The sequence below is a fragment of the Anguilla anguilla genome, chromosome 6 (assembly GCF_013347855.1).
Source record: "Anguilla anguilla isolate fAngAng1 chromosome 6, fAngAng1.pri, whole genome shotgun sequence".
NCBI lineage: Eukaryota > Metazoa > Chordata > Actinopteri > Anguilliformes > Anguillidae > Anguilla > Anguilla anguilla.
The window spans coordinates 43,073,225-43,097,728 of NC_049206.1; the positions used below are offsets into that span (position 1 = coordinate 43,073,225).

A 24,504-nucleotide genomic window follows, 5' to 3' on the forward strand; every position below is an offset into this window, starting at 1 on the left:
GCCCCCGGTAAAACATTCTTATTGAATTACCCTGTCTCTTTAAATCTTGGTTCAGATAAAATATTTACAGAAGCATGTCATTTCAGGTGAATTAGCTCACTGGGTGCAAAGCAGTATACACAGCTGTGCCTCAGAAAGGAATTAAACCAGCAACCACAGGGTAACAAGTCCGAAATACCCTAAGACTGGGCTTATGCTTTGGCCTTGGCAGAATGCAATCACTCTTCCCCACTCATATCCATAAAGATCCAGACTCCAGACGGATGGACAGGTTTCATCGCAGAGTTGCCCAAAGAATTTGATATTTCCCCTATGATGAGCTGAGGTCATTCAACCAGTTCTAGTGCTATTTAGATTCCCAGTCCAATTAAAAACATATCAGTGTAACCAAGCAGATTTGCAAGGTACGTCTCTAACTCTAGATGTGTGTGGGTGTGTGTGTGCGCACATGCGTGCGTGTGTGTGTTCCATTCTTATCATCATGCAGACTCTCATATTTCACTATACATTATTTATAAACTAATAGCTAATAATGACAAGCAGTCAGCAGGATCTCATACGAACATTTTTTTCTATGTTGGTTTTCCAATAGATGAAGCAACAGGAAGCAAAATAATAACCTGCAAAATGCAAAGATTTACCAGTAAAATACAATAATTACTGTACATTTCTTTAAATCCAGGCTGACTGGATTATTATTATTTATTAATTTTTATTAAATTGGGGGAATTAGGAAATTTGAGATGGATGAGATTGGGTATTCAATGCAGACAGCAGGTAGGAGGAGCTGATCTTTTGGTGAGACAAACAGTAAGCAAAACATGGTTTCAGCAGTACCGGACTTCTCATCTCCGACTGACAGTGTTGCTTTTGTTATACAGGTGGTTTATTTTGACCAGGTTTTGCATATTGTTCTGGGTATTTGAATCTTATATGTCTTCATGTACTTGGTGTCAAGTTATGCAATGCAGAAAGTGGAGTTTGCAAGTTGAAACTCAATCTTTTTCTGCTACCCATTATCTTGTGTGACATATGCATAGTGAACACAACAGTGTTCTAATAATGAAGAGCTGTGGAGGTTCCATAACGGTGTGCGGTACATTTTCGTAGTATGGTTTAGGCGCGCTCATACCCTTCAAAGGCAAAGACGATGTGAATTGTCTAATTACTGTAGAAGCACAATGAGTGTTCATCTCTATCCAATGTTATGTATGTCCTGCCACTTTAAATGCATGCTACCCTTTTAGTGTCTTCACTGTGCAGCATACTTCCCTGATCAGATGATGAAATAGATGAGTGTAACAGCAGTGTCATTGCATGCAAAAAATATTATAGTCTAGCAGCTAGAGAATAAAATAATTTTTTGGCTACAAAATAAAAAGACAAATGGTGTAATACCCCTATTTTTATGAACATATTCTCAGGTTGTTTTCCAAAAAATGATGGGATGCTAATGCTCTTTGGCTGTTTTTTATGCTTTTATCTCATCTCATTTGGATTACTTCTGTGGGTATTCCCAAGCACAAACACTGTACCCAACTTAAGTTACATATTTACAGCTCTCCAGGGTGTTTTTCATCCATATGTGGCAGCCACACAATCATCACCACAGTTAATTAAGCAGTCAGGGTCAGTTACAGACATCTGTGAAGTCTCACATAAATAGCATATTCTACATGGTAACTATATCAATATAATATCTTATATCAGCCCACTTTGGATACTGTGAGTGTGTGCGCACATTTAAAAGCTTATTGTCTGTCTTTTATCTCATGTTCATTTTTGGACCTCAGATATCACTGAGCACATGTCATTGTGCTGCTAACATACCTTTAAAGGGCACTACATTTGTTAATAAGTCAAAGGGCTCTATCTTTCACCCGGCGCAAAGCAGAGCCAAGCGCAACGCAAGTGTCTTTGCTAGTTTAAAACTGACGCAGTTGTCATTTTCCCATCCAGCGCCCACGTTGTTTAAATAGCAAATGTACTTGCGCCCATCTGAGTGCCCATGGGCGTGTTGGTCTTAAAATGAGGTGTGGTCAGGTGCATTGCTATCTTGAGGCAGTGGAAAGCGATAGCGCAATTGACCAACAAAAACCTGGCGCAGTATTTTACTGTAATTTTAAGGGCACATTATTAAGGTAGTAATATGCTCCTACACAGGCGGGTGCACAATGCGCAATATTTAACAAAAAATACATGTCATAATGGTTAGTCATAATATTTATCAGAATACTTTTCTACTACTTGGCAAATCCGCCGTTATAATAGCAATCCACCAAGGTGCAAGCGCACCTGGCTTTTAAAGGGAATGGGAGATGACACTCTGATTGGTTTATTTCATGTTACGCCCAAAACACACCTATGATTAATAAAGAGACTACATAGAACCCCTTTGAACCATACGCCTTACTTTGCACTCAGATTATCCGCCATTAAACTAGGATAAGTGAATTTGGACACGCCCTAAATGCACTTGCGCCATGCGCTTCAGGCCATGTGCTTAGATCGTTAAAATATAGCCCAAAAACCGTGTAGGCATTGAAGGTCAAAAATTGTTGTGTTCGCCATTTGCATTGATTGCCAGTTTCACTCTGCTTGGCATCAATTCCACCAGTTTATGCAATCTTCCGTTTAATCCCAGCATGTCCTCAACTCTTCCCATGGATCATCTGTTGATGTTACTTGATGTTTCGCCCATTCAGTCTTCAACTGCTCCCACACATGTTCCCACACAAGTACGGTAACTGTCGTCGTGGGAATGCCATCCTAACAAACTCCCCTTGTTCTCAATAATGTATTCTCAAATTAGAAGTGTAATTGGAGTATCATAATTGCATTATTCTTTGATAAATAATGAAATGAACCAGGACTTGATAGAGACTTTTGGTCCCCACTGTATACAAACATATATATGTACATATATATACAGACGGGTGACAAATTAAAGGAAAAACCTGAATTACATTACATTACATTTGGATCGGAAATTGTGGTCAAAAGCACACATTCGATGGCGGTGATGCCCGTGCATTGGTTTGATATGTAAGGAAAAACAGAAGAGCAACTCTTCATCAATGTGCAGGATGACAGGATTGTAGTAGGGTTGCAGTGCATAAACCCTTCATTACAAAGATGAATACACATTTGAGAGTTCAGTGGTACAAAAACCATACACACTGGTCTACAGTGATGTGGGAAAAATATGATATGGTGAGATGAGTCATCCTTCACCACATTCTGGTGGGTGAGTGCATGTGTGGTGTATGCCAAGAGAGCGGTACAGGCCTGAATGCTTGACCCCTACTGTGAGAGGGTCCGGTGGCTCAGTTATGCTGTGGGGGACATTTTTCCTGATATGATTAGGCTCCACTTGTTCCCTTAGAGGGAAGGGTCAGTGCAAAGTAATACAAAGTTATTCTGAGTGATCACCTTTATCCTATGATGAAACATTTTTATCCTGATGGGAGTGGTCTCTTCCTGATGGGAATCATATGCTATGGGCTTCACAGTCGGCAGATCTCAATCCAGTTGAACACCTGTGGGAGATTTTTGACTGACGTGTTAGACAGCGCTCTCCACCACCGTCATCAAAACACCAATTGAGGAAACATCTTTTGGAAGAATGCTGTTCCTTCCCTCCAGAAGAGTTGCAGATACTTATATAATCTATGCCAAGGTGCATTGATGCTGTTCTGACAGCTTGTGGTGGCCTAACACCTTACTAAGACAATTTATGTTGGTTTTTCCTTTGAATTGTACATATATATATATATATATATATATATATATATATATACTAGCCCAAACCATGAAGAACAGCCCCTGACCAAGAGGTGTCCACATACTTTTTATCATATAGTGCATATATAGTATTGGCACAGCTTATGGAAATACTGTGCTCAGCAAATTTTAGTACTCTTAAAATGTAACTGTGCCCTTGTTTCTCTGAGCTATTTTGTCTATAAAAATGTATTAGAAACAGTTACCTTCTTAAGCACAAGTGGTAACAACATTATGTAACCATCAGTGATTTTAAATAACGTATACAAGCCAAAGAAATGTTTTCTTTGCAGGGATATTATCATTTTATGTAGAAAAGTACTGAAAAGAATCAAAGAAATGCATGATTATAACATTTATAACAGTAAGATACATTTAATTGCTCAATTATGTAGGTATGAACTAATACATAAAGGAAGGTATAATGATTATTACTTGTTTAAAACAAATGCAAATGGTTTCTTGTGTTTGTGTTTTAATATCACAGGTATTACATACAGCATTTATTGTGTCAAAAAAATAAATTATCACAAAATATTGCATTAATCATCACATTCTGTTTATAAATGCCATGTTTCCATAATTAGTGCCAGTACTGTTTGTGTCTCTATGTGAATGATCCTCAACAAGCACAATAGGTTCTCTGTGTGGTACGGAGGTTATAACTTTGTATATTTCAGGGAACTCAGTGGCCTTCCTTGTCACAAAAGCACATCAGTTTTGCAAGGTAAATTTGATATTTGATGAGAGGGCAAGGCTCAGTTGTTCTATTTCAGTGCATTTGTGGCTTCCATTGGTGCGAACTACACTTATACGTCTATGCCATCAGGTAAGCCTTAAAATTTCACCTTAATTAATAGTTGGCATATAATAATAATAATAATAATAATAATAATAATAATAATAATAACAGTAATACTAGTAGTAGTAGTAGTAGAAGTAGTAGCAGTGGTGGTAGTAGTAGCAGTGGTGGTAGTAGTCGTAATAGTAGTAGTAGTGACCAGCAATGGCAGCAACAGGATGACAGCTGAAGTGGAGAAATGCCATGAAGCTCATTGGATGGAAGTTAATCATCAGAAGACAACAACCCAAAAAAATGATTAACTTAACCAAGGAACTTATAAGGAAGAAAACGTGGAAGTGTTTGACTTGGCTCAGACAGTCTCCAATTTTAAACCCTATTGGACATGTTTGTTTCACTTGCTCAAAAGAAAACAGAAGTCTGAAACCCCAGAAAGTATACAGAAACTGAATCTAGTGATGTCCATTAGTCGCAGAGTTGATGGAATAATCAAATGTAAGGGGTATGCAACAGAATACTGACCTTGCAAGTTATTCATTTTGTCAAAGCTTGCTATGTCCCAGCACTTATGCTGATTTGAAACAGGTGGAGTTGACTCATTGCATGGCATTGTTTTAATATAGTTCAATGTAAAAACAACAGAAATGCAGATGTTGTGAATTTTTGATTAGAAAATGGAGCCAAAGGAGTTCTTTTGAGGAAATTATATATCAGATAATTCAACAGCATAAGGAAGGTGAAAGTCAAAGGAAAAAAAAACATAGGAGTTCATAAAACTGGAGTGCAAAAGATTATTGCGAGATTAAGTCGAAATTGGACGCCGTTGCAAGGACTGGTAGACCAACGAAACTATCACCATCGTAAAGACAGTGCTTAAAGTTTTTTTTTTTTTTTTTATCTTTGAGTGATATGAAAAAATCAGGCCCATTCTTGCTTCAGATCTGAAGAAATCCACAGATGTTTCTGTGAATCTTTCCACTGTGAGAAGACAGCTCAATGCTACAGGTCTGAAAGGATGTGTCAAACCCACTGAGAAAAGGAAATGAACAAGAAAAGAAGACAAGAAACTTTGCACACCGGTGCACATAGTACACTGAAACTGGACTTGTGAGATGCGGAGGAAGGTTTTATGGACTGAAGAGTCTAAATTTGAGATTTTCAGTACGCACAGTGCTTACTAAGTACAGACAGTACAGAAGTATGTGTGCCTCCAAAGCAATGAAAAACTCTTGGAAACATTTCTGCAACCATTGGTCAAGCATGGTGGAGGATCAGGGGTTGTATAACAACATCTGGTGTTGGTGATTTGGTTTTGATTGATGGCATCATGAATTCTGCTGTACCCTCTGGACAATGTTTGATTGGGAGTAAATTTATTCTGCAGCAAGATAATGGCCCTAAGCACACTGCTAAGAATGTCAAGGTGCTGGCGTTCTCAGAACAATGGGCTGGCCACCCCAGAGTTTGGGATTACTTGGATCAATAGAAGCAGGAAATGTAATCAAATTCTAAGACTGAACTTCGGAGGTGTTCACAAGAAGCATGGAAAAATATCCCTTCAGATTTCTTCAAAACAAGTCAAAGCAAGTCTCCCAAAAAAGAATGGAAGTTGTAATAAAGGCAAAGGGTGGACACAATAAATACTGAAATTTGATTCGCAGAGAGAAAAAACAACCAATTTGACTACTGCACCAGTAGTTTTGCATTTAACTGTATGTTATTGGGTGGGGGTTAAAAGTCAAGAGCAATGGCAGAGGGATCCTTAATTTGAAATTAACATCAAGTTAAACTGCTTTTTTGTTGCAGATTTTAAATATTATATATTGAGTTTGAGCCATTTAGCAGATGCTCTAATCCAGAGGTAAATGCACAACAAAATTAGAAGAACAGCACCAGACCCCAGAAATCAATTGAATCAGAAAAATCCAAGGCTTTTTTTAAAGACAATTACAGGAACAAAAAATGTTAAGTCGGGATGTAATATTTGATAATTGACAACATATAAAGAAGAGCTGGTCCTTGTGCGGGGTTAATAATAATAATGACTAATTCACCTGTATCTGGACTCTGCAGGCCGAAGTCGATACCATGTGGCTGAAAAGCATTCAGATTTTGTGGATCACAACTGTTCTGTTCTGCTTTGTGTGGTGCATAAACAATAAAGGTACTAAAGGTAAGTATTAAACCTGCTCATTACTCACACTTTTAAAGGATATGTGAAGGTTGACTCCAGTCTTCCCCTGGTTGGATTTGACATTATCTATATCTGTATTTGTATAATTTGAGTGAACTGGTTCATCTTTTAGCTTCTGAGCTGAAATCATTTATGAATGTTTAAGTGAGTAATATGCAGTACACTGAAAGCATTTTTCTGCCTTGTGGATCACTTCATATTCTGGGAACCCTGTCCTCTTTGAGGTGGATTCACTGTAGTTTAGTTATGCGCATCATTTTTCCAGTGCAATTCTGATTTAAATTTGTGAATATAAAATCTATGCTAAAATAGATTTCTTATGTGAAGTCTACTGATGAATATTCTAATTCTAAATTTGGGTCCCATTCTGTATTGTTAGTTTATATATGTAAATTCTCAAGGTGTCAGTTTGTTTATGGACACACAGAGCAAAGTACATATATTTTCCTTTCAGTATATTTTCATATAATTAATTATTGTGGGCTCAATGACTCTCTTGTCCACAAAAAAGCTGTGATTGTATGAAAAAACATGTTTCATGAAACATAAACTACTTGGAGACTTCAGTGAACTTACAACGTTTTTCATCTTTGCATCAACTATCTAGCTATGATTATTATTATTTTTTTAAATACTGTAATATCGAAAGTGAATAAAATATCTTTAGTTTTCTTCATTATGGTAACTTTCCCCCAATTAGGAATGCCCTAACACATTTTGTAGGCCCACTGCAATGCTGCAGGTCATCAGCGAGTTCTTTTCAGGAGAAAACAGGTGCGGGGCGGTGTGCTCTGAGGAACTGTCAGCCAGCTGGTGCTTCTTTTGCACTACACAGTCCACTATTGCACTGGATGACTGTGTCTTTTTGAATATGGCTACATGTCTAGCACAGGCAGACCCTTAAAACAGTTGTTTGAAAACAAAAGATTGGGTCCAACAGTAGAGCCAGGATTTCTGAAAGGCAATATTATTTAATGCATGATTAGTCAACAAAAATTATATTTTAGATCCCTTAACACTCTCCTGTTGTTTCTAAAGTTTTGAAAGTATGTACCATGCAGTCTGTGAGTATTTGGACACTGACACAATTTTTGTTGTTTTGGCTCTGTAATCTAGCATACTCAATTTGAAATAAAACAATGAATGTGCAGTTAATGTGCAGACTTTCAGCTTTAATTTGGTATTTACGTTCATACTGGCAGATCCATGTAGGAAACAAGGCCCTTTTCGTAAATAGACCCCCCATTTCAGGGGACCAAATGTAATTGGACAAAGTACAAATTATATTTAGTACTTTGGTTGTTTTGACTATGTGTCTTTATTCAAATGTTTTACTCTCAGAACGGCCTGCTTTACAGGCACAATTGGTCCTCATGTTGAGAGCAACAGCAACAGACTCCAAATGCAAATTTCATGCCTGGAATCAACTGTCAACTTTTTGTTGGCTCTCTCGTGCATGAACTAATGATGCAAAGACACACAGCTGGCCAAGAAACAGCTGAGAAGCCAAATTATTCTATTATGTTCACTGCCCAAAAATGAGGGAACTATGTATGAGAAGGTCTGTAAGAAATTAAAGCATGATGAGATAGTCTATGCATTTGACCCTGTTTCTTTTTTTCATTCCTTTTTTTTTTTTGAGTCGTGCCGTATCTCTTGTAAAAGATAATTCATCGGTTGTGGTGACGCACTGCATGTATACTTGTGTATGCATGGGTGTTTGTTTTCGATTAGACTCAGAAAGTGACCACTAAGGAACACATGAGGGTTTGATCCCCAGGAAAAGAGACCAACCCGAATGTCGCGGTATAGATCACACACTGGTCCAGTTTTTTTATTTACTCTCATCCTGCACGTGACACTCATGACAGGACAAACTATTCTTATATGTGAGTTCTGATAGAGCAAATTTTGTCTTCCTGTGACTGCAGGAGGCTGCTGCAATGAAACACAGATTATGAAGAGGAATGACTGTTTGCTTTTAGTGGATGATGGATATACAGGCCCTATTCGCTTCAAAAGAAATGACCCTTGTCCTGAGCATTCACAAGGTTGCGGTAAGTTGAAATAATAACCACGAACCGTGTTCTTCTCGATTGTGTACCAACATTTTCAGCTGATGACAAGAATGGTCACATTGTGATTGATCGTTAAAAATGTCGTTGAAAACCTGTTCCTTGATTTGGCAATGTGAATAATGTGGATCGCTCTACTGGAAATCCCGGTTAGTAGGCTTTGTATTTTCTCAAGACTTTAAGGCTGTATGGCTGCAATGTAATGTAATGGTTAGGGAATGGGGCTTGGAACTCAATCGGCATGTGTTCATTTCCCAGCTGAGATCTTACTCTTAAGCACATTAAAACCCAAATTGCTTCTGCAACATAAAAAAGCAATTTCTGCAAGACACTCTGGATAACAGTGTCTGCTAAATGCAGTAATATAAATGTGCACTCGGTGGCCAGTTTATTAGGTACACCTGCTCATTAAAGCAAAAGGCCTGCCCCTCCAAACAGTGAATCAGTTTCCGCTCCTGCCTGCTAAGAACAGGATGATAAGGCTACAGTGGGCACATGATCACCAAAACTGGACAATTGAAGAAATGTTGCCTGGTCTGACAAATTTGGTTTTCTGCTGCAACATGTAAATAGTAGGGTCAGAATTTGGCGTAAATCCAAGGATCCATCTTTCCTCATGTCAATGGTTCAAGCTGGTGGCGGTGCAATCGTGTGGGGAATGTTTTATTGGTGCACATTAGTCCCCTTAATGCTCAATTGATCATCATTTGAATGCCATAGCATACCTAAACATTGTTGCTGACCACGTGTATCTATTTATGGCCACAGTCTGCACTTTTTCAAATCTATACTTTTGGAAGGATAATGCACCATGTCATAAAGCGCACATCATTTCAAGCTGGTTCCGCAAACATGACAGTGACTTCACTGTACTCCAATGGCCTGCACAGTCCCCCGATCTCAAACGGGCACCTTTGGGATGTGATGGAACAGGAAGTTCATAGCATGAATGTGTGGCTAGAAAATCTGCAAGAGCTGTGTAATGCCACTAAGAATTCATACTGTTCTGGAGGCAAAAGAAGGTCCTACTTAGTATTAGATAGGTCTACCTAATACAGCAGCCACTGAAGGTATGTTTTACAAATACTTTTAAAGGCAACTGACATGCTGATAGGATTGGCAGTGATGGACGTTTTATATTATATTTCAGGAAATTACAGAAAATCCAGTGGCCAAACTGACTGTGCCTCTATATTATCATTGGACACAACGAAAACTGGAGGTAGGTAGTATCAAAGTGGAATTAATACTGTGATTAATACTTTGCTCCACAAAGTATGCGTTAAATTTGGAGGCCAGTATTGTAGACCAGTATTTCTCAAGGTCAGTCCTGTGGGACTCACAGCCAATCTATCGCTCAGTTGTTCAACACAGTTTTTTTCATTGGTTTATCCTTAAACATTGACACAATGCAAGTTTGGCTCATTATCGTTTGCTTTATTTTTGAATTCCTCATTATCTGCCAAATTGTATGTTTTAGTGGCCATATGTCCGCATGTAAACCAATAAGGAGCCTAGTGATTTACCTCTGTCATTAATTTGAACAGTTACTTCTGCTATAGTTATTTCTGACATAATGTGGCTTAAGAGGGAAAATAATCCCTCAAAACATTAAAAACATAATTAATAGAAAATTAACAGCTTGGTGAAGTTTTGGGATCACAAGTGTGGTTGTAATGAAAACCAGTATACACCCCCAAGGAACAAACTTGAGAACCGCTGTTTTTGATTACATAACAGTTTATTGTTAATAAAGACTGCACCATCATGAGCTATTAATACCATTTCACTTTATGTTGGATCAGTATGTTATTTAGGAAATTTAAGTGAAGATTATAACATCACGATCAAGAAAGATGGCCAGTCATATCACATATACCTGTTGAAGAAGAATCCTCAAGTTAACGGTCCATTCCTATGTTTCGTACCTGGAAATTGCAGTGTCAACAGTTCTGGACAACCAGGTAACCTGTATAAATGTATTTATGTTTTTATTGCTTACTGTTATCTGTATTTCAATAAAAAAACAATAATGAGTGCAGAATGTTAACTAAAGAAATTGATTGCAAACACCTGACAGGCTAACTTGTGTGACAAGCATGTACAGTACAGTAAGCGCCATGATGTCTGGGACAAAGACATATTTTTATTTATTTGGCTCTGTACTCCACAGTTTTATATTTGTAATCAAACAGTTCACCTGTGACTGAAGTGGAGATTCTCAGCTTTTATTTAAGGGTATTTCCGTGTATATATGTTTACCATTTTACAGAAACAGCTGTTTATGTGTTGAGTCTCCCCATTTTCAGCTGTGCAACAGTAAGGTAACCGATGACTGACAGGTGTTAACTCTGGTCTTGGTCTTAGCCTTTGTTTTCATCTAGACAAATTGCATTTGGAGTCACCATTATGAAGACCAGAGGACTAAAAATGCCTGAAAAACAACTAATCTGTAAGCTGAGAGGACAGACTAATTTATTATGTACAGCACAGATATTGAGTATATCAAGTACAACAGTTTGGAATGTCTTGAAAAAGAAAGAAAAAAACCACTCACTGCAATGAAAGCCCGGAAAGGCATCTCCAAGGAATATACCAAATGATTGGTGATGCCAATGGGTCATAGATTATGCAATCAAATATTATGCTTTATTGCTTCCATTTACGTTTAAGTCCATCCATTAACTTGATTTTGCACAGCTGAAAATGGTGGGGGACTCAATACAAAAACTGGCTGTGTGTACTTTTGTCAGATATATATATATATATATATATATATATATATATATATATATATATATACTGTATATATTCCAACTGATAAAATATAAAAATATTTTACTAATTTGCCCTGATGCACAGCAATCTACATTCTACATAACAGCACACTCTAGTGGCAAAATGAATGCATACACAATAAATACATAAGAATTACAGTTAGAGGGACAAATCAAAATCACAAAGTTGTATTCCAATTCACACTCATTTTCGCAACCCCCACTAAATTGGGGGGCAGGGTGGATTTCTTTGGGGAAGAACATGCTTTGATGGGGGGGGGGGGGGGGGTATTGTGCCAACTCTTTGGGGAAGAACATGGTTAGAAATTTTACTGACAAGGAATACTAACCATTTGTCTTCTTACTGCTTTAAAGGAGAAGGTGCTATCCAATTAAATTCTCCCAAAACACAGTTCAAGTTCAGTGAAACTCTTTGCAAAAGTAAGACTTATTGATTGTTATTTATCCACATCCAATCTGTATGTATTGTAATAATATTTTTTTTAAAGATTGACTCACATTAGATTTTTTTCATTTGAGAACTTTCAGCTATAATAGGTTCCAATAGGTTCCTTTTTTCTATTTCTCAGATCACACAGAAAATGAAATTATTATATATAATATATCTTTCATTGAAAACAAAAAAGGAAATGAATCAACATGTTTGTCCATGGATAAGGAAACATATGTGACCTGCAAAAACCCTGTAGAAGAACCTAAATTACATTTTGAAGTGAAAGACACCATCATTGTTTCTGCAAATGGTGAAGTAGATGCAACTTCTGCCATGTACGTAATCTTACTACTATGTTCATCATTTCTTGATTGTTATTACTAATTAGTAAAAAATGTAGAGGTATAAACATGTGCATGTGAAAGAACATTCATTAAAGAGCAGAGAGACAGGAACACACTTTTCACTGTAGGCTATTTACTGTCCATTGCTGTAGCCATACTGCAGGAGCTGCCACCATCCCACCCAATAATGAACTTCAGTTATACATACCATCTTCAATAAAGTCATTAAGGACACAAATGTATCTAAAGAATTTGGATAATAATTTAAGCAGGCACAGCAATAGTGTTAATGGCCGTCCTACTAGAAGTTGCAGTGTGTTCAAAAGACAGAGTAGTATTTATATTAGGACAGTTTATTACAGCACGTTTTTTTTTTATTTAACACTCATGCTTATTCTAGTGACTGTACTTTGATAACATATGAGACCTCTACAGAGGGTGTTGTAGTCTGCCTTCAGCATCACTTGGACTTAATGACATCTCAATAAATGCCTCCCCCAAATAGGAAGGCCATGAAGAGTCTTCCCTCACTTCTTAACAGTATGAGTAATGAAGATTCTGCACGTATCACCATGGGACCCATCAAAGGGATCCTGAAGAAACAAGACAAGAAAGCTGAATCAGAATTTAAAGAGGTCTCTTTTGGGCTCACTACAACCTCTGATATACAAGTAAGTATCATGTATTATTTCAGGTGTTTCCGATAAAATCAAGGTGGTCAGACTTAAAGAAAAGCTGATACAGTTCTCTTCGTGTTCATATTTTAAAATATTTTTGAGGATGGGGGGGCAGATTGTGTTTTTAACCTCTCACTACCATAGAGGACTGGTAAAGTGTGCTATTTAATGTGTGTGAGTTTGTAGCCTTCCAAATAATGCATTTTTTAAATTATTACAATAGGTCATAGGAGACATTACTGCACTGGAGCACACCTTTCCTGGATTAATTTCAATCCCAAAGGAAGCATTTGAAAAAGCCAATTTGTCAAGTAGCAATGAGCCATTTGCTGCTGTTTTCAGATTCCCAAATTTGACAAAGGTAACACAAATTTATAATTAATATAAAAATGTGTGCTTGCATATAAAAATAGGTGTATGCGTGTGCTTAAATAATATTTAATGAGTGTGTGTATGGTATTTACATCCCTACCGGTTGATCTGTTGTACTGTAGGAATTAGTCATTTTTATACACAGTCCCCCCATTTTAGAGGACCGAAACAATTGGACAACTGACTGCTCAGCTGTTTCTTGGCCAGCTGTGTGTCGCTGCATCATTAGTTCATGCACAAGAAAGGAAAACAGGCCATTTTGAGGCTGAAGAATCAGAATAAAATCAGACATAGTCAAAACTTTGGGTGCGTCAAAATCAACTGTTTGATACATTGTTAGGAAGCAAGAACACACTGGGGAGCTCAGCAACAGGAAATGGCCTGGTAGACAATGGAAGACCACTGTAATGGATGACCGATAAACTCTTTAAATTGAGAAGAAAAACCTATTTTCAACAGTTCTTGCAGAAGTTTTTTTTTTAAATTTTATCACTGCTGGTGTCACATTTAATTACCAGATGGACAACTGATCTAGTCCAGTGGTTCTCAAACTCAGTCCTGCCCCCCCCCCCCCCCGTGTATGCAGGTTTATGTTTCAACAACTGCAATCCCAGAATTTTAACAAAATGATAATTTCACTTAATTAGGTCCCTTTCCTGTTTACAGGGATTATTTACCCTCTTACGTCATCATTAATTCAGAAATAGCTATGCATGCCATGAAGAGTAAAATTCTCATGTTCATATTGTGCTTATTTTATGTAGCAAACTATTGCATAAAAAGAGGTTAATTATTTTTAATCGATGAAATTAAAGACTGAGGTGAATCAATGGGCTCATAATTGAAAGTGTGGACACCTGGCTACTAAAACCTAACCATCTGGAAGACATTGAAGAATTCAAAGACAAAGCAAATGGCAACAAGCCAAACCTGCATTGTGCTAACCATTTTAAGGAAACAATTATTAATAATAAGATAATAATAATAAGAAAATAAACGTGTTCAACAACCTAATTGATTAACCCCTGTCTTTTGTTTGATCTTTTTATGTAATTGTTTGCAATATAGCACAGTATGAACATGGAAATTTAATTCAAGTTATTTCTGGCATAATGAGGCTTACAAGGGTACACAATCCATCTAAACATGAAAAGCATTTAATTCTCTTACAATTCAAGGATTGCAAGAAAACCAGCATACACAGCAAGGCCTCAAGACCGAGTTTGGGAGCCACTGGTCCAGAATGCAGTCTTATGTTTTATGAGTGCAGACTGGGCCCTATATTTGAAGGTTAAGCCCCAACCAAGGCTATGTCATCAGCTGAAAATAAAAATTCTTCTCAATGACGTGTAAGAGTGGTTAACGGTTGTCATCCATGAGAGATATGCCTCTCCTCGAATTGGTACTCTGTCACAGTTAGGTTTTGCCTGTAGCATAGAAATGTAATCACATGTTAGGGAGACAAAGAAATTTTACAAATTCGACATTGAGGAGACAAAGAAATGAGGGGAAATTAAATAAAATGCAGATACGTGTTTAGTTGTATGTGTCTCTGCATTAAACATTGTGACATGGGTTGACAGAGCATCTAACCATACTGATTTTGTTGTCAGGATGCAAACAACAGCAGACTTTTAAACTCTGAGGCCATTGCGATTGAAATGGCAGCTGAGATAAAAAATCTCACGGATGTGATAAAAATGACATTTATAAAAGTTCAGGTGAGTTACAAATTGTCGTCTTGGGCAACTGGGTATTTGCAATGGTATTAAAGTTAAATGTCAGTAAAATGTGATTTTTTGGTGATGGCATGGTGGTGATGGGCTGAGGACCCCTTTGGATTGAATATTTTCCTGATATTTTACTAAGGATGACGTCAAGATGTCTTGCCGTTCTTGGAATGGTGAAGGTAACATATTTATTTTGCTTTAACACAGCATGTGAGCTTTAACTTCAAACTATGTACTGTATATAGTTTTTTTTTACCGCTTCAGATGGAAATGTAATTTACAGAAACACATTTTTTTTTGTTCCTCCCTTTAAATACAAAAATAAACTCAAAAGTGTTTTTCTTTAAAGGGAATGTACCAGTCTGGACAACAGATGGGTGTTACACCTTTGAGAGTAATGATACTGTCTCCTGCCAGTGTACGCACTTGACATTCTTCGCTATTCTAATGGTGAATACTACACTGTGCTTTGCAATATTACATTTTTGCCTTTGATTAATCTTGTGTTATCTGCTCTTTGACTTTCCTCTCAAGAGTAAACTATATTTTGAAGATAAATAAGAAATGTCTAAAATCAGTCTGACTGAAATGCAGAATGTCACTTAAGCCATGATAAGAACAAATGCTTGGTGAAAGGCTTGCAAGACAAGAGATTTATGTACAGCAGAAATAAAATAAAAATTGGTCAATGCACTTCACTCTAGCCTTTATCATCTCCTGTGATTCCGTAGGTCAGTCCTGGGCTGACCATCAGCAGCTCGGACTTGACATCTCTAACATACATCACCTACATTGGCTGTGGAATGTCAATGTTCTTCTTGGGTGTTGCTCTTTTCATGCACTTCCTGTTAAGGTGAGGAATTGCTTGCAAGAATTTCTTACCCTTTTTTTCTCTACAGCTGGAATTGCGTAGGGCAAGAACTGATTGTCCCTTGAAAGCCCATTCATCACTTGTTTAAAATGGCTATAAGGACACTATGGACAGGTTTGAACCACGGCATGAACCATTCTACCTTCTCCGCAGGAGAGCCAAGGCCAATTATGCCACCCTGATCCTCATGAACCTCTTCATAGCCATGTTCCTACTGAACCTCTTCTTCATGTCCAATGAGGGGGTGGCAAATCTGGGGAACCCCATCGGCTGCAAGATATTGGCAGCAGCCATGCACTACTCCATGTTGTCCACGTTCACCTGGTTTGCTGTCGAGGCCTTCCATCTTTGCTTTCATTTGATCAAGTCTTCCCACATCACCATCAAGCACTACATCCTCAAAGTTTGCATTGCTGGATGGGGTGAGTGCAGTGATCTGAGAACTTGTTGTTAGTTTTGGTTTTTTTTGCATCCCTGGGGCCCTCACTTTTTAATGTAGCTTCTTGCATATATCTGCTGTAGCAACACAAAATTGGTCTTGGGCCTCATTTTCCATACATTGTTTCTACAAATGCTGCCAAAATGTAGCAAAGACCTGGCTGTTTGAACAGGCTGTCACACCTGAAAATTATTCAAAATAATCTTGCATGTCTCCACAGCACTTCCCTGCATGGTGATGATCATCCTCTTCTGTCTTGGAAAATATGGGTCCTTAACCATAAACTCTGGCGATAAATCTGTGAATATGTAAGCATGCTTGCACATTTTAAACATTATATATATATATATATATATATATATATATATATATATGTTTTTTTTTTTTTTAAGTACATTTTCGGGAAAAAGCAACAGAGTATATCATGCTATTTGAAATATGAAACCATTTCTCCTGTCAATTCCAGGTGCTGGATCACTGACAGTACAGTGCATTATGTTGTGAACATCAGCTACTATGCAATAGTCTTCCTCTTCACCTTCACCGTCTTCATCGTTATCATGACAAGGCTGACACACGCGTGGAGGGTGGACGCAGGTGCGTCCAAAAGAGGCACAGGGGGCCCGAAGAACATATACTCCATCCTGGGCCTGTGCTGCCTGCTGGGAATCACCTGGGGTTTCGCCTTCTTTAGCCACGGGCCCCTTCGGATACCATCCTTCTATATTTTCACCATCCTCAACTCTTTTCAGGGTAGGTGTTACAGACCAGTGGCTCCAGAGCCCATAATCCACTAAATGTGTGGCTACATTTACTGTGCCTGACCATGTTTTTTCACATACCAAATCAACTGCATTTGCACATTTAACTAATAGCGTACAGTATAACAGGTGCTGCATTATTCTCCCGTTTCTCCTTCTAACACATTCCACCAGTGTCCTCAGAAATAATAGCATGCACATACGCACAAACTGGGAAAATACAAGTCAAAACCTGAGACAACAGTAAAAAGGCACATTTTGAGAACATTAAGACTTGCGCACGGGGTTTTCAGCTAACCTGCATCCTCAAAATGTAAAAAATAGAGTGGCATGTACTATGTAAATGAAGCCCAAATTTGTTTTAAAAACAGGGAAACAATGCGGTCACCCATTACAATGCACAGGATGCAAGTGCAGTAATAAACATACTCGCCACTGGCTATGTAAGATATTGACCAATCATCCATACTTCCTAAGGGAAACAGAGGCTAACATGACTGATAGCTTGTCTTCTATTACAATGTATTGAAATATTTTATGCCATTTAAATTACAGTCACCTAACTATAACATTAAAAGTGTTATTCAGTAGCATTTTGTACATTTCATAGTACATTTAAGACATTCAAAGTTGTCCGGGTTAAAATCATATTTAATTTTTTTTTAATATCAAAAATAACTTTTTTAATGACATCATTTTTATCTCGTCTCCTGTGAAACATTTTGGGTGCCATGTAACTTGAAATGTGCAAATTCACAATATAAACGTTTATTATTATAGTTCCAAACAGAAGAGTGAAAAAAGAACAAAAAAACTGGTACTTCTGTGGCTTGCAGTTTCTCCAGTGATATCAAGATGATATTATTGGCAATAGCCTGGGGTAGTGGCTAAAAAGCTATGGCAGGTTCAAAATTACAGTCAGTGAGCCATCATAATACATTTAGATAAAACACTTCAAACCCACATTTCCATAGTGTATAAATGTATGCACTGAATCGAACGTTGCCCTGTATTAACATATAATGGAATGCGTCCATCCGTCTTTTGAAAGCCAAGGATACAATCAGTTCAACAGAACAATTTATCCATCTTCATTTACAGGCTTCTACTTGTTCCTGTATTATTACAACACAAACAAGATTGCTGGAGAGGAACAGACTTCCAGCTCCTCAACACAAATTTCAAGTATCTTCAAGACCTCCATGCACACAGTTAACCCTTATTTAAGCTAAAGTGCCAAACACAAGTCCTGAGATGTGCCTACATAGCCAAAAGGTTTGGATTTCTACAGAACCAGATGTCTGACTCACCTCACCTTGTTGATGTATCCATTAGACACCAAATTGGCATTTTATGATGGAGGGCCATGATCCCATGGGAAGCACATGGAATACTTTTGTTGAAAGCAAACTATTGGAAATAGGCTGCGTGCAAAAGGCACACAGGAGGAGTCCAGACTGCATAAAATGCAGGCCAATCTATCAGCCTGTCAACTATGGCTACTTTAAAAGTGCAGTTCACCCTAAAATGAAATTAAGGTTAGCCTGTGTCCACTTACCCAGAGTACCATTTATCTAGATAGTAATTTAAAGTGTTTTTAGAATCAACTGCAGCTCACCCACATTAAACAGACCTCAAGGGACCTATATTTTTTGGTGCACAATGCACTGAAAATTTACATTAAAAAAAAATTTAAAAAAAACTCAACAGAAACATGTCTTTCCAAATATAATGCCAGTTACTCATATAATTGGTAAGGAGTTGGTCTTGTAACCTAAAGGTCACAGGTTCGATTCCCCGGTAGGACACTGCCATTGTACCCTTGAGCAAGGTACTTAACCTGCAATGCTTCAGTGTATATCCAACTGTACAACTGGATACACTGTGAAAAATGCTATGTAAAAAAATGTTGTGCAAGTCGCTCCGGATAAGAGAGTCTGCTACATACCTGTAATATAATGTATATCCGAGCAAAGTCTTGTGCAGGTGGACCATAAAACTTGAGTGGTAGTGGCGACAGAATGTGACTGTCGTAGTTTAAATTTAGGCTAGCACAGTGTAGGCAAATTACTTTATTAAAGCACATAACAGTCTGGAAATGCACATCTGAGATTTAACAGGTGTTTTGTTCTGCAATGACGTTACACTAGTTAATATTTCAACTATAATTTCAAAATGGGTTAACTGCCCCTTAATGTACTAAAAGAAGTTGTGGCATTTTGCCAACTGCATACAACCCAGTATTCAGGAAGACAATTTGTAAATAATTCTGCGTTCACATGATCACGGCAGACAAACTAAATTGTAAAAAAAACAAAAGCAAGGACCAATATCATCATCATCAATCATCATCAACTCTCAAACAAGAGCAAATATCATACAAACAGTACAATAGTAAAGTGTATGCTTATTTTCAATATATGCAAGGCCAATTTCCATAAGGCATACTGTTAAAACTATTTGTTTATCACAGTTTATTCACTGAGTTGGATTTATAGCATATTATTATTGCAAAAACAAGATGTACTCTGTATATCCAACATGTGGGTGCAAGTTATTTTATAGTTTTGGAACACGCTTATGGACCTTTCTTCAATTTTCTGTAAAATTCTGTTTACAAAGCTAAATAAAACTATTGCAATGAACTGGACCAACTGAAGGACTGGGAGGTATTAGGGAGACAGGTGAGGCAGCAACCAGGGAAATCACAAGGTATTCGGGAGTGCACTTGCACATTTAATGTGAGCTTGGGCGAAGATAGCAACTATACAAAGCTTCAAAGTTCTTTATGGGATGCTACACACTGATGCCATTCAATGGAGTCTTTTATAGGAAGTCTACAAGCCAGGATCTCAAAAGCAGAAGAAATGAAAACCTACAGAACATAGATCTCCAGGATCAGGGTTGGGCTGCCGTGTATTAAACTGTTAATTTGTTGGCACACTGATATAAAAACTGAATAGAACACCTAAGGAAGTGACTTGCAAGTGTGCTGCATGACACAATTGTGGTAAAAACTGAGGTTTTATTCAATTTCAGAGCTGTACAAAACACTGCACTACACACACACACACACACACACACACACCCCCACAGACACACACGAACATCTACATTTCCACCAGAAGTTGCTCTGCCTGCTCCAGAGCCTTCTCCATTTCTTCCACTTCCAGGGAAAAGGCCTCTCGCTCCTCCAAGTGCTGCTCTCTCTTCTCTCTCAGATCCCTCATTCTTTCCTGCACCTGCTACAAGATGCTCAATGTTAAAAAAAAACCTCAACAATGCAATTAAAAAGTTTGTTTCAGTAATAAGTATATGCTTGTGCGCCTGTATAGCAATTACCGCTTCACTACTGGATACTGGTTTGACTGCAGTTTAAACCACGAGACCACCCAACGGTATCAAACTGGAAGAGCCGCTGCCCATCACAGATTATGAGCAATGTGCACGTCCAGAGGCTGCTCTGTGGCCTCGTGTTTTTAACCTCTAAACCTGAGCTTTACATTCCCACAAAGAACACAACCATTGACCCAATTACTTCATATTCCATATACACGTCCTTGTCATATGATACTTATGATGATACTTTTGATAATGGTGCCTGCTAAATCAAAAACCCAGGAAGGTGCGATTTTGTCAGAGAAACAGTGACTTCATTTTATTTTATTTTATTATCTTATTTTATTTTATCCTTTATTTTATTCTTCATTTTATTTTATTTTTCCTATTTATTTCTCCAATTATATGACTGTTATCTATATGACTATAGCTATGATGTGTTTCAGAAAGCTATGATGTGTTTATTTTGCAATGTATTTATTTTTTCTGTACAGCACTTTGGTCAGCCATGGCTGTTTTAAAGTGCTTAACAAATAAAATTGGATTGGATTGGATTGAAACTGTACTTACCTGGACCTGTGCTCGATGTTCTGAAACCTTTTGGCCAAACGTCTGCAACTCCCCCATCAGTTCTTGGGACACGCTCTGCAGCATTGCAAATCATTGTTGCTTTAATCGGTCTGAAGTAACATTCACATAATCATAAACGGGTAAGCAAGGCCAAACTGTAACACTATGCATAGTACAACTTTGCTGTAGGGCATGGACATTCACAATCTCCTGTGCAGTTCTCTCCAACACTGTTTGCACATTCATTAAAAACACAAGATAACAGGTAGACTGGGACCACTAAAATCCATTTCTTGCCCTCCATTTCCAGGCAGATAATAAGTAACATGTAGTTGGAAAGTATTTCATTTGTATCTTTTGGGCAGCCTCCTACACCACCTCTTTGGTGGATTTTGTCCATCAGTTGCAAACACAGTGCCCTGAAAATAATCTTTCCTAAAGTAATGTTCTTTATTTAAAAAAATGAAATAAAATACTCTTTTCCAACCTGCACTTCTTTCCTTTGCTCCTCCTTTTGTTGGGCTGTTTCAGCTAGTTCCTCACCTAAATCTAAAGGGAAAGAGTCATTACATGCAGCCCCAACATGCATTTGTAAAGTAAAAACAGTAAACTGGCAATGTAGGGTTAGACTGTGGTTTCATGCACCCCATAAAACTCCACTTGGGCTCATAGGCTAGGAATGAAATCCCAGAAACCAAAGCTTGCGCCATATATTCTTCAATCACCATTCTAAAAGATCAAAGAAAGCCAATCACAAGTGTAAGCCTTGATTATAAATTATTGTAAGCCAAGAATTTAACTAATTTTGTACTTTGTTTTACAAGTGATCTCCAGTGAGCAAGATTAAGCTAGAATGCAATTTACGAATGAGTGATGTTTGAAAAATGTTCACTGATATGATATACAACCAGATCTTACTAATATCACAAATAGTTGGCTATAACAAGAATAAGATTTCTTTCGAAGACGACTGATGTACATGAACAAAAGGTAATATGGGTATGTTAATATATGCGATAGCACAGTAGTTTTTCACATTCTTACTATTATTAAATACAACACATTTCATGAAAAAAAAATGGAAGCTTGATGACAACAGCAAATGACAACAAGACCTAACAGGAATTGAGGTAATAACAAATTCAAGCCATGGGTCCCGAAAAATGTGCAATCACATTCTTACCCAGGTCAATGTTGCCTGCAACCAGCAAATGAAGACAGCTCTCCAGCTGCTTCTGAATCTCATTCTTTTCTCCTTGAAGATCTCTGTACTGCTGCTCCAGCAGGTCAACCTTTTCCTGCAATTGTAAATTCAACACGCATTATTCAAATGAACGGTCTTGATAATTGCACCAGGGCCATGGAACCTGTCATGTAAGGTTTGTCACTGAAAGAACTTGGAATTCAACAGGAAACCTATGGGAAGGGTTATGCAGCTTTTCGATGTGATAGGGAGAGCAAAATAACATGGCACTTTAAATCAGGACTTTGGATAATATCCATATCACCATCCATATCCGTATTACCGTTTAGAGCCCTGTTATTCACATCAAACAACTGGTTTTCAGTCTTCCTTTAACTGGGAGTCAGGTGTAAAGACGTCTGGATGGTCTGGCCTGATTCCAGGCAAGAGGCTGCTGTTCCTCTTGCTGAACCATAGGACCACAGATTTGCATTTTATTTTCCATTTTTGTATACTAGTACCTTGGACTGCAAAAGATTTTTTTGCAGGTCTCCGTTAAATGCTTCCAAAAGTCTTTTCTGGTCTCTTAGCTCTGTCTCCAGTCTAGATGAAGGTCTGTCAGATTAACAGGAGTAGATTCATGGTTCAGAAATGCAGACCAGTGGTAACACTCAGATCTATAGAGACTGTCTTTACTAGTCCACATATTACTAGGGATGTCTTACCCTTTGTAAGTCGTAGCTGTGAACTTTTTCCTGCAGGACAAAACATAGCACAACAAAACTGATTACACCTCAAACAGTAAAAAAAAAACAAAAAACAAACAAACAAACAAACAAAAAACACTTAACACCCTATAATATGACTACAGTACGTCCGGTATGATCATTTCTCTTATGGAATCAATATGAATTTAGCATGGACCACATGTAAAGCGTCTTGTGCAAACTAGATATGCACATTTACTTACACAACATCTACTTCAAACTAACATATTTTAACAATATAATCGGATATAGAATCTGGGAAACATTTTCCCTCTATTTTGAGAATACTCTTTTTTGGGTGGGGTGGGGAACTTCTGTGCCATGTTATTGGCAAGTTTAACCTTTATTTCACTCTGAGCTGCCCAGAGAATACAGGTTACATCGCTGTCAACTTTACACATCTCGCGTAACATGCTACTCACAAAAAACAACTGTTATTTAACATACCAAAGTTGAAAATGGGAAGTAGCCTAACTACAACATTAGATGTTAGTGATGTATAGTAATAGCGAGCTAGCCTGCAAACAAAGATGCGTCTTCAGTAACGAGCTAGTCTAGACTACCATCACCTGACAAAATAATCAACATTGTTACCTGGGTACATTGTTGTGAGGCTTCAGTATGCCAGCCGAGTCCGTTTTCAAGGCAAAGTTAAAATTTGAAGGTATAGTCGTTTCTTTGAATTCACATTTAGTTCTCTTCATATTTTCAGCAATACGACCAGTAGCTATACGTTTTAAAAAGAAAAATGAGAGTTATTCGCCTTGTACTTTACCAGCAGTTGCTATGATAGCTAAAAATGAGAAGAATAAAAAACAGTGTCACGCTCATCATCGTTGCTAGTTCGTTAGGTAGCTACGTCAACATTAGCTAACTTACCCTTTGGGTTTGTAATTTCTGGTTGTCGATTCTCCTGATAAACTGGAATTCTTGAAGACATTGGTCCCAGGTGAAAAATCTAACTACGCAAGCTAAAAAGAAAAACTACGGTTATTTTGAATGCATCAGCAAGCGAATTTACTTTTCAAAAACATCAACTTTAATGCGTTTACGTGTCAACTGTTAGCTAGCTAGCAATCTGTGTAATTATGTTGTTACCTAACGCTAGCTACAATCTAGCTTGAGCTAACGTTAGCTAGATTTCAGTTGGCCAGCTATGTTGGCTAACTGAATCATCAAGTTAGCTAACATTAAGGGTATACATCTCCTTTTCGAGTAGCAAATATCAGCTACTATAAGTTACCTGTGCTCTAGGACAACAGTAAGTTCATTTCCAGAAAGTCACTTATTTTACTGTTGTTCCACCCAAGACAGACGGTGGATAAAGACCGCTGTTTAATTTGAAAAAAATAATCGTCACTTCCTT

The 24,504-nt window shown here is 37.7% G+C and overlaps 2 protein-coding genes across 2 annotated transcripts; one reads left to right on the forward strand and one right to left on the reverse strand.

Annotated features, from left to right (window-relative positions):
• The first annotated feature begins 4,574 nt into the window (after window positions 1–4,574).
• Window positions 4,575–19,010, forward strand: LOC118229444 (adhesion G-protein coupled receptor G2-like). The gene is made up of 17 exons (XM_035421401.1): window positions 4,575–4,612; window positions 6,659–6,758; window positions 8,711–8,836; window positions 10,005–10,076; window positions 10,660–10,818; window positions 12,007–12,072; window positions 12,222–12,420; window positions 12,935–13,100; window positions 13,330–13,467; window positions 15,092–15,199; window positions 15,348–15,387; window positions 15,558–15,658; window positions 15,940–16,061; window positions 16,233–16,501; window positions 16,739–16,826; window positions 16,985–17,271; window positions 18,381–19,010. Exons 2-17 carry the CDS (start codon window positions 6,674–6,676, stop codon window positions 18,509–18,511), a joined length of 2,157 nt encoding a protein of 718 aa, XP_035277292.1. The 5' UTR covers window positions 4,575–4,612; window positions 6,659–6,673; the 3' UTR covers window positions 18,512–19,010.
• Window positions 19,011–19,336: 326 nt separating this feature from the next.
• knstrn (kinetochore localized astrin (SPAG5) binding protein) lies at window positions 19,337–24,498 on the reverse strand. The gene is made up of 9 exons (XM_035423207.1): window positions 24,382–24,498; window positions 24,018–24,109; window positions 23,733–23,865; window positions 23,097–23,126; window positions 22,893–22,986; window positions 22,372–22,486; window positions 21,676–21,737; window positions 21,189–21,263; window positions 19,337–20,524 (listed from the first exon to the last, which is right to left on the reverse strand). Exons 2-9 carry the CDS (start codon window positions 24,076–24,078, stop codon window positions 20,390–20,392), a joined length of 705 nt encoding a protein of 234 aa, XP_035279098.1. The 5' UTR covers window positions 24,079–24,109; window positions 24,382–24,498; the 3' UTR covers window positions 19,337–20,389.
• Between the last annotated feature and the right edge of the window lie 6 nt (window positions 24,499–24,504).

What these genes read in the sequence shown, in the direction of transcription:
- knstrn (XM_035423207.1), bottom strand. Translation starts at nt 24,078, where the DNA reads ATGTCTTCAAGAATTCCAGTTTATCAGGAGAATCGACAACCAGAAATT. An exon ending in CCTCACAACAATGTACCCAG is followed by an intron (nt 23,127 to 23,732) that starts GTAACAATGTTG and finishes TTTGTCCTGCAG; the next exon opens with GAAAAAGTTCACAGCTACGA. An exon ending in ACAGCTACGACTTACAAAGG is followed by an intron (nt 22,987 to 23,096) that starts GTAAGACATCCC and finishes TTAATCTGACAG; the next exon opens with ACCTTCATCTAGACTGGAGA.
- LOC118229444 (XM_035421401.1), top strand. Translation starts at nt 6,674, where the DNA reads ATGTGGCTGAAAAGCATTCAGATTTTGTGGATCACAACTGTTCTGTTC. An exon ending in TGAGCATTCACAAGGTTGCG is followed by an intron (nt 8,837 to 10,004) that starts GTAAGTTGAAAT and finishes ATTATATTTCAG; the next exon opens with GAAATTACAGAAAATCCAGT. An exon ending in CTACAACCTCTGATATACAA is followed by an intron (nt 13,101 to 13,329) that starts GTAAGTATCATG and finishes TTATTACAATAG; the next exon opens with GTCATAGGAGACATTACTGC.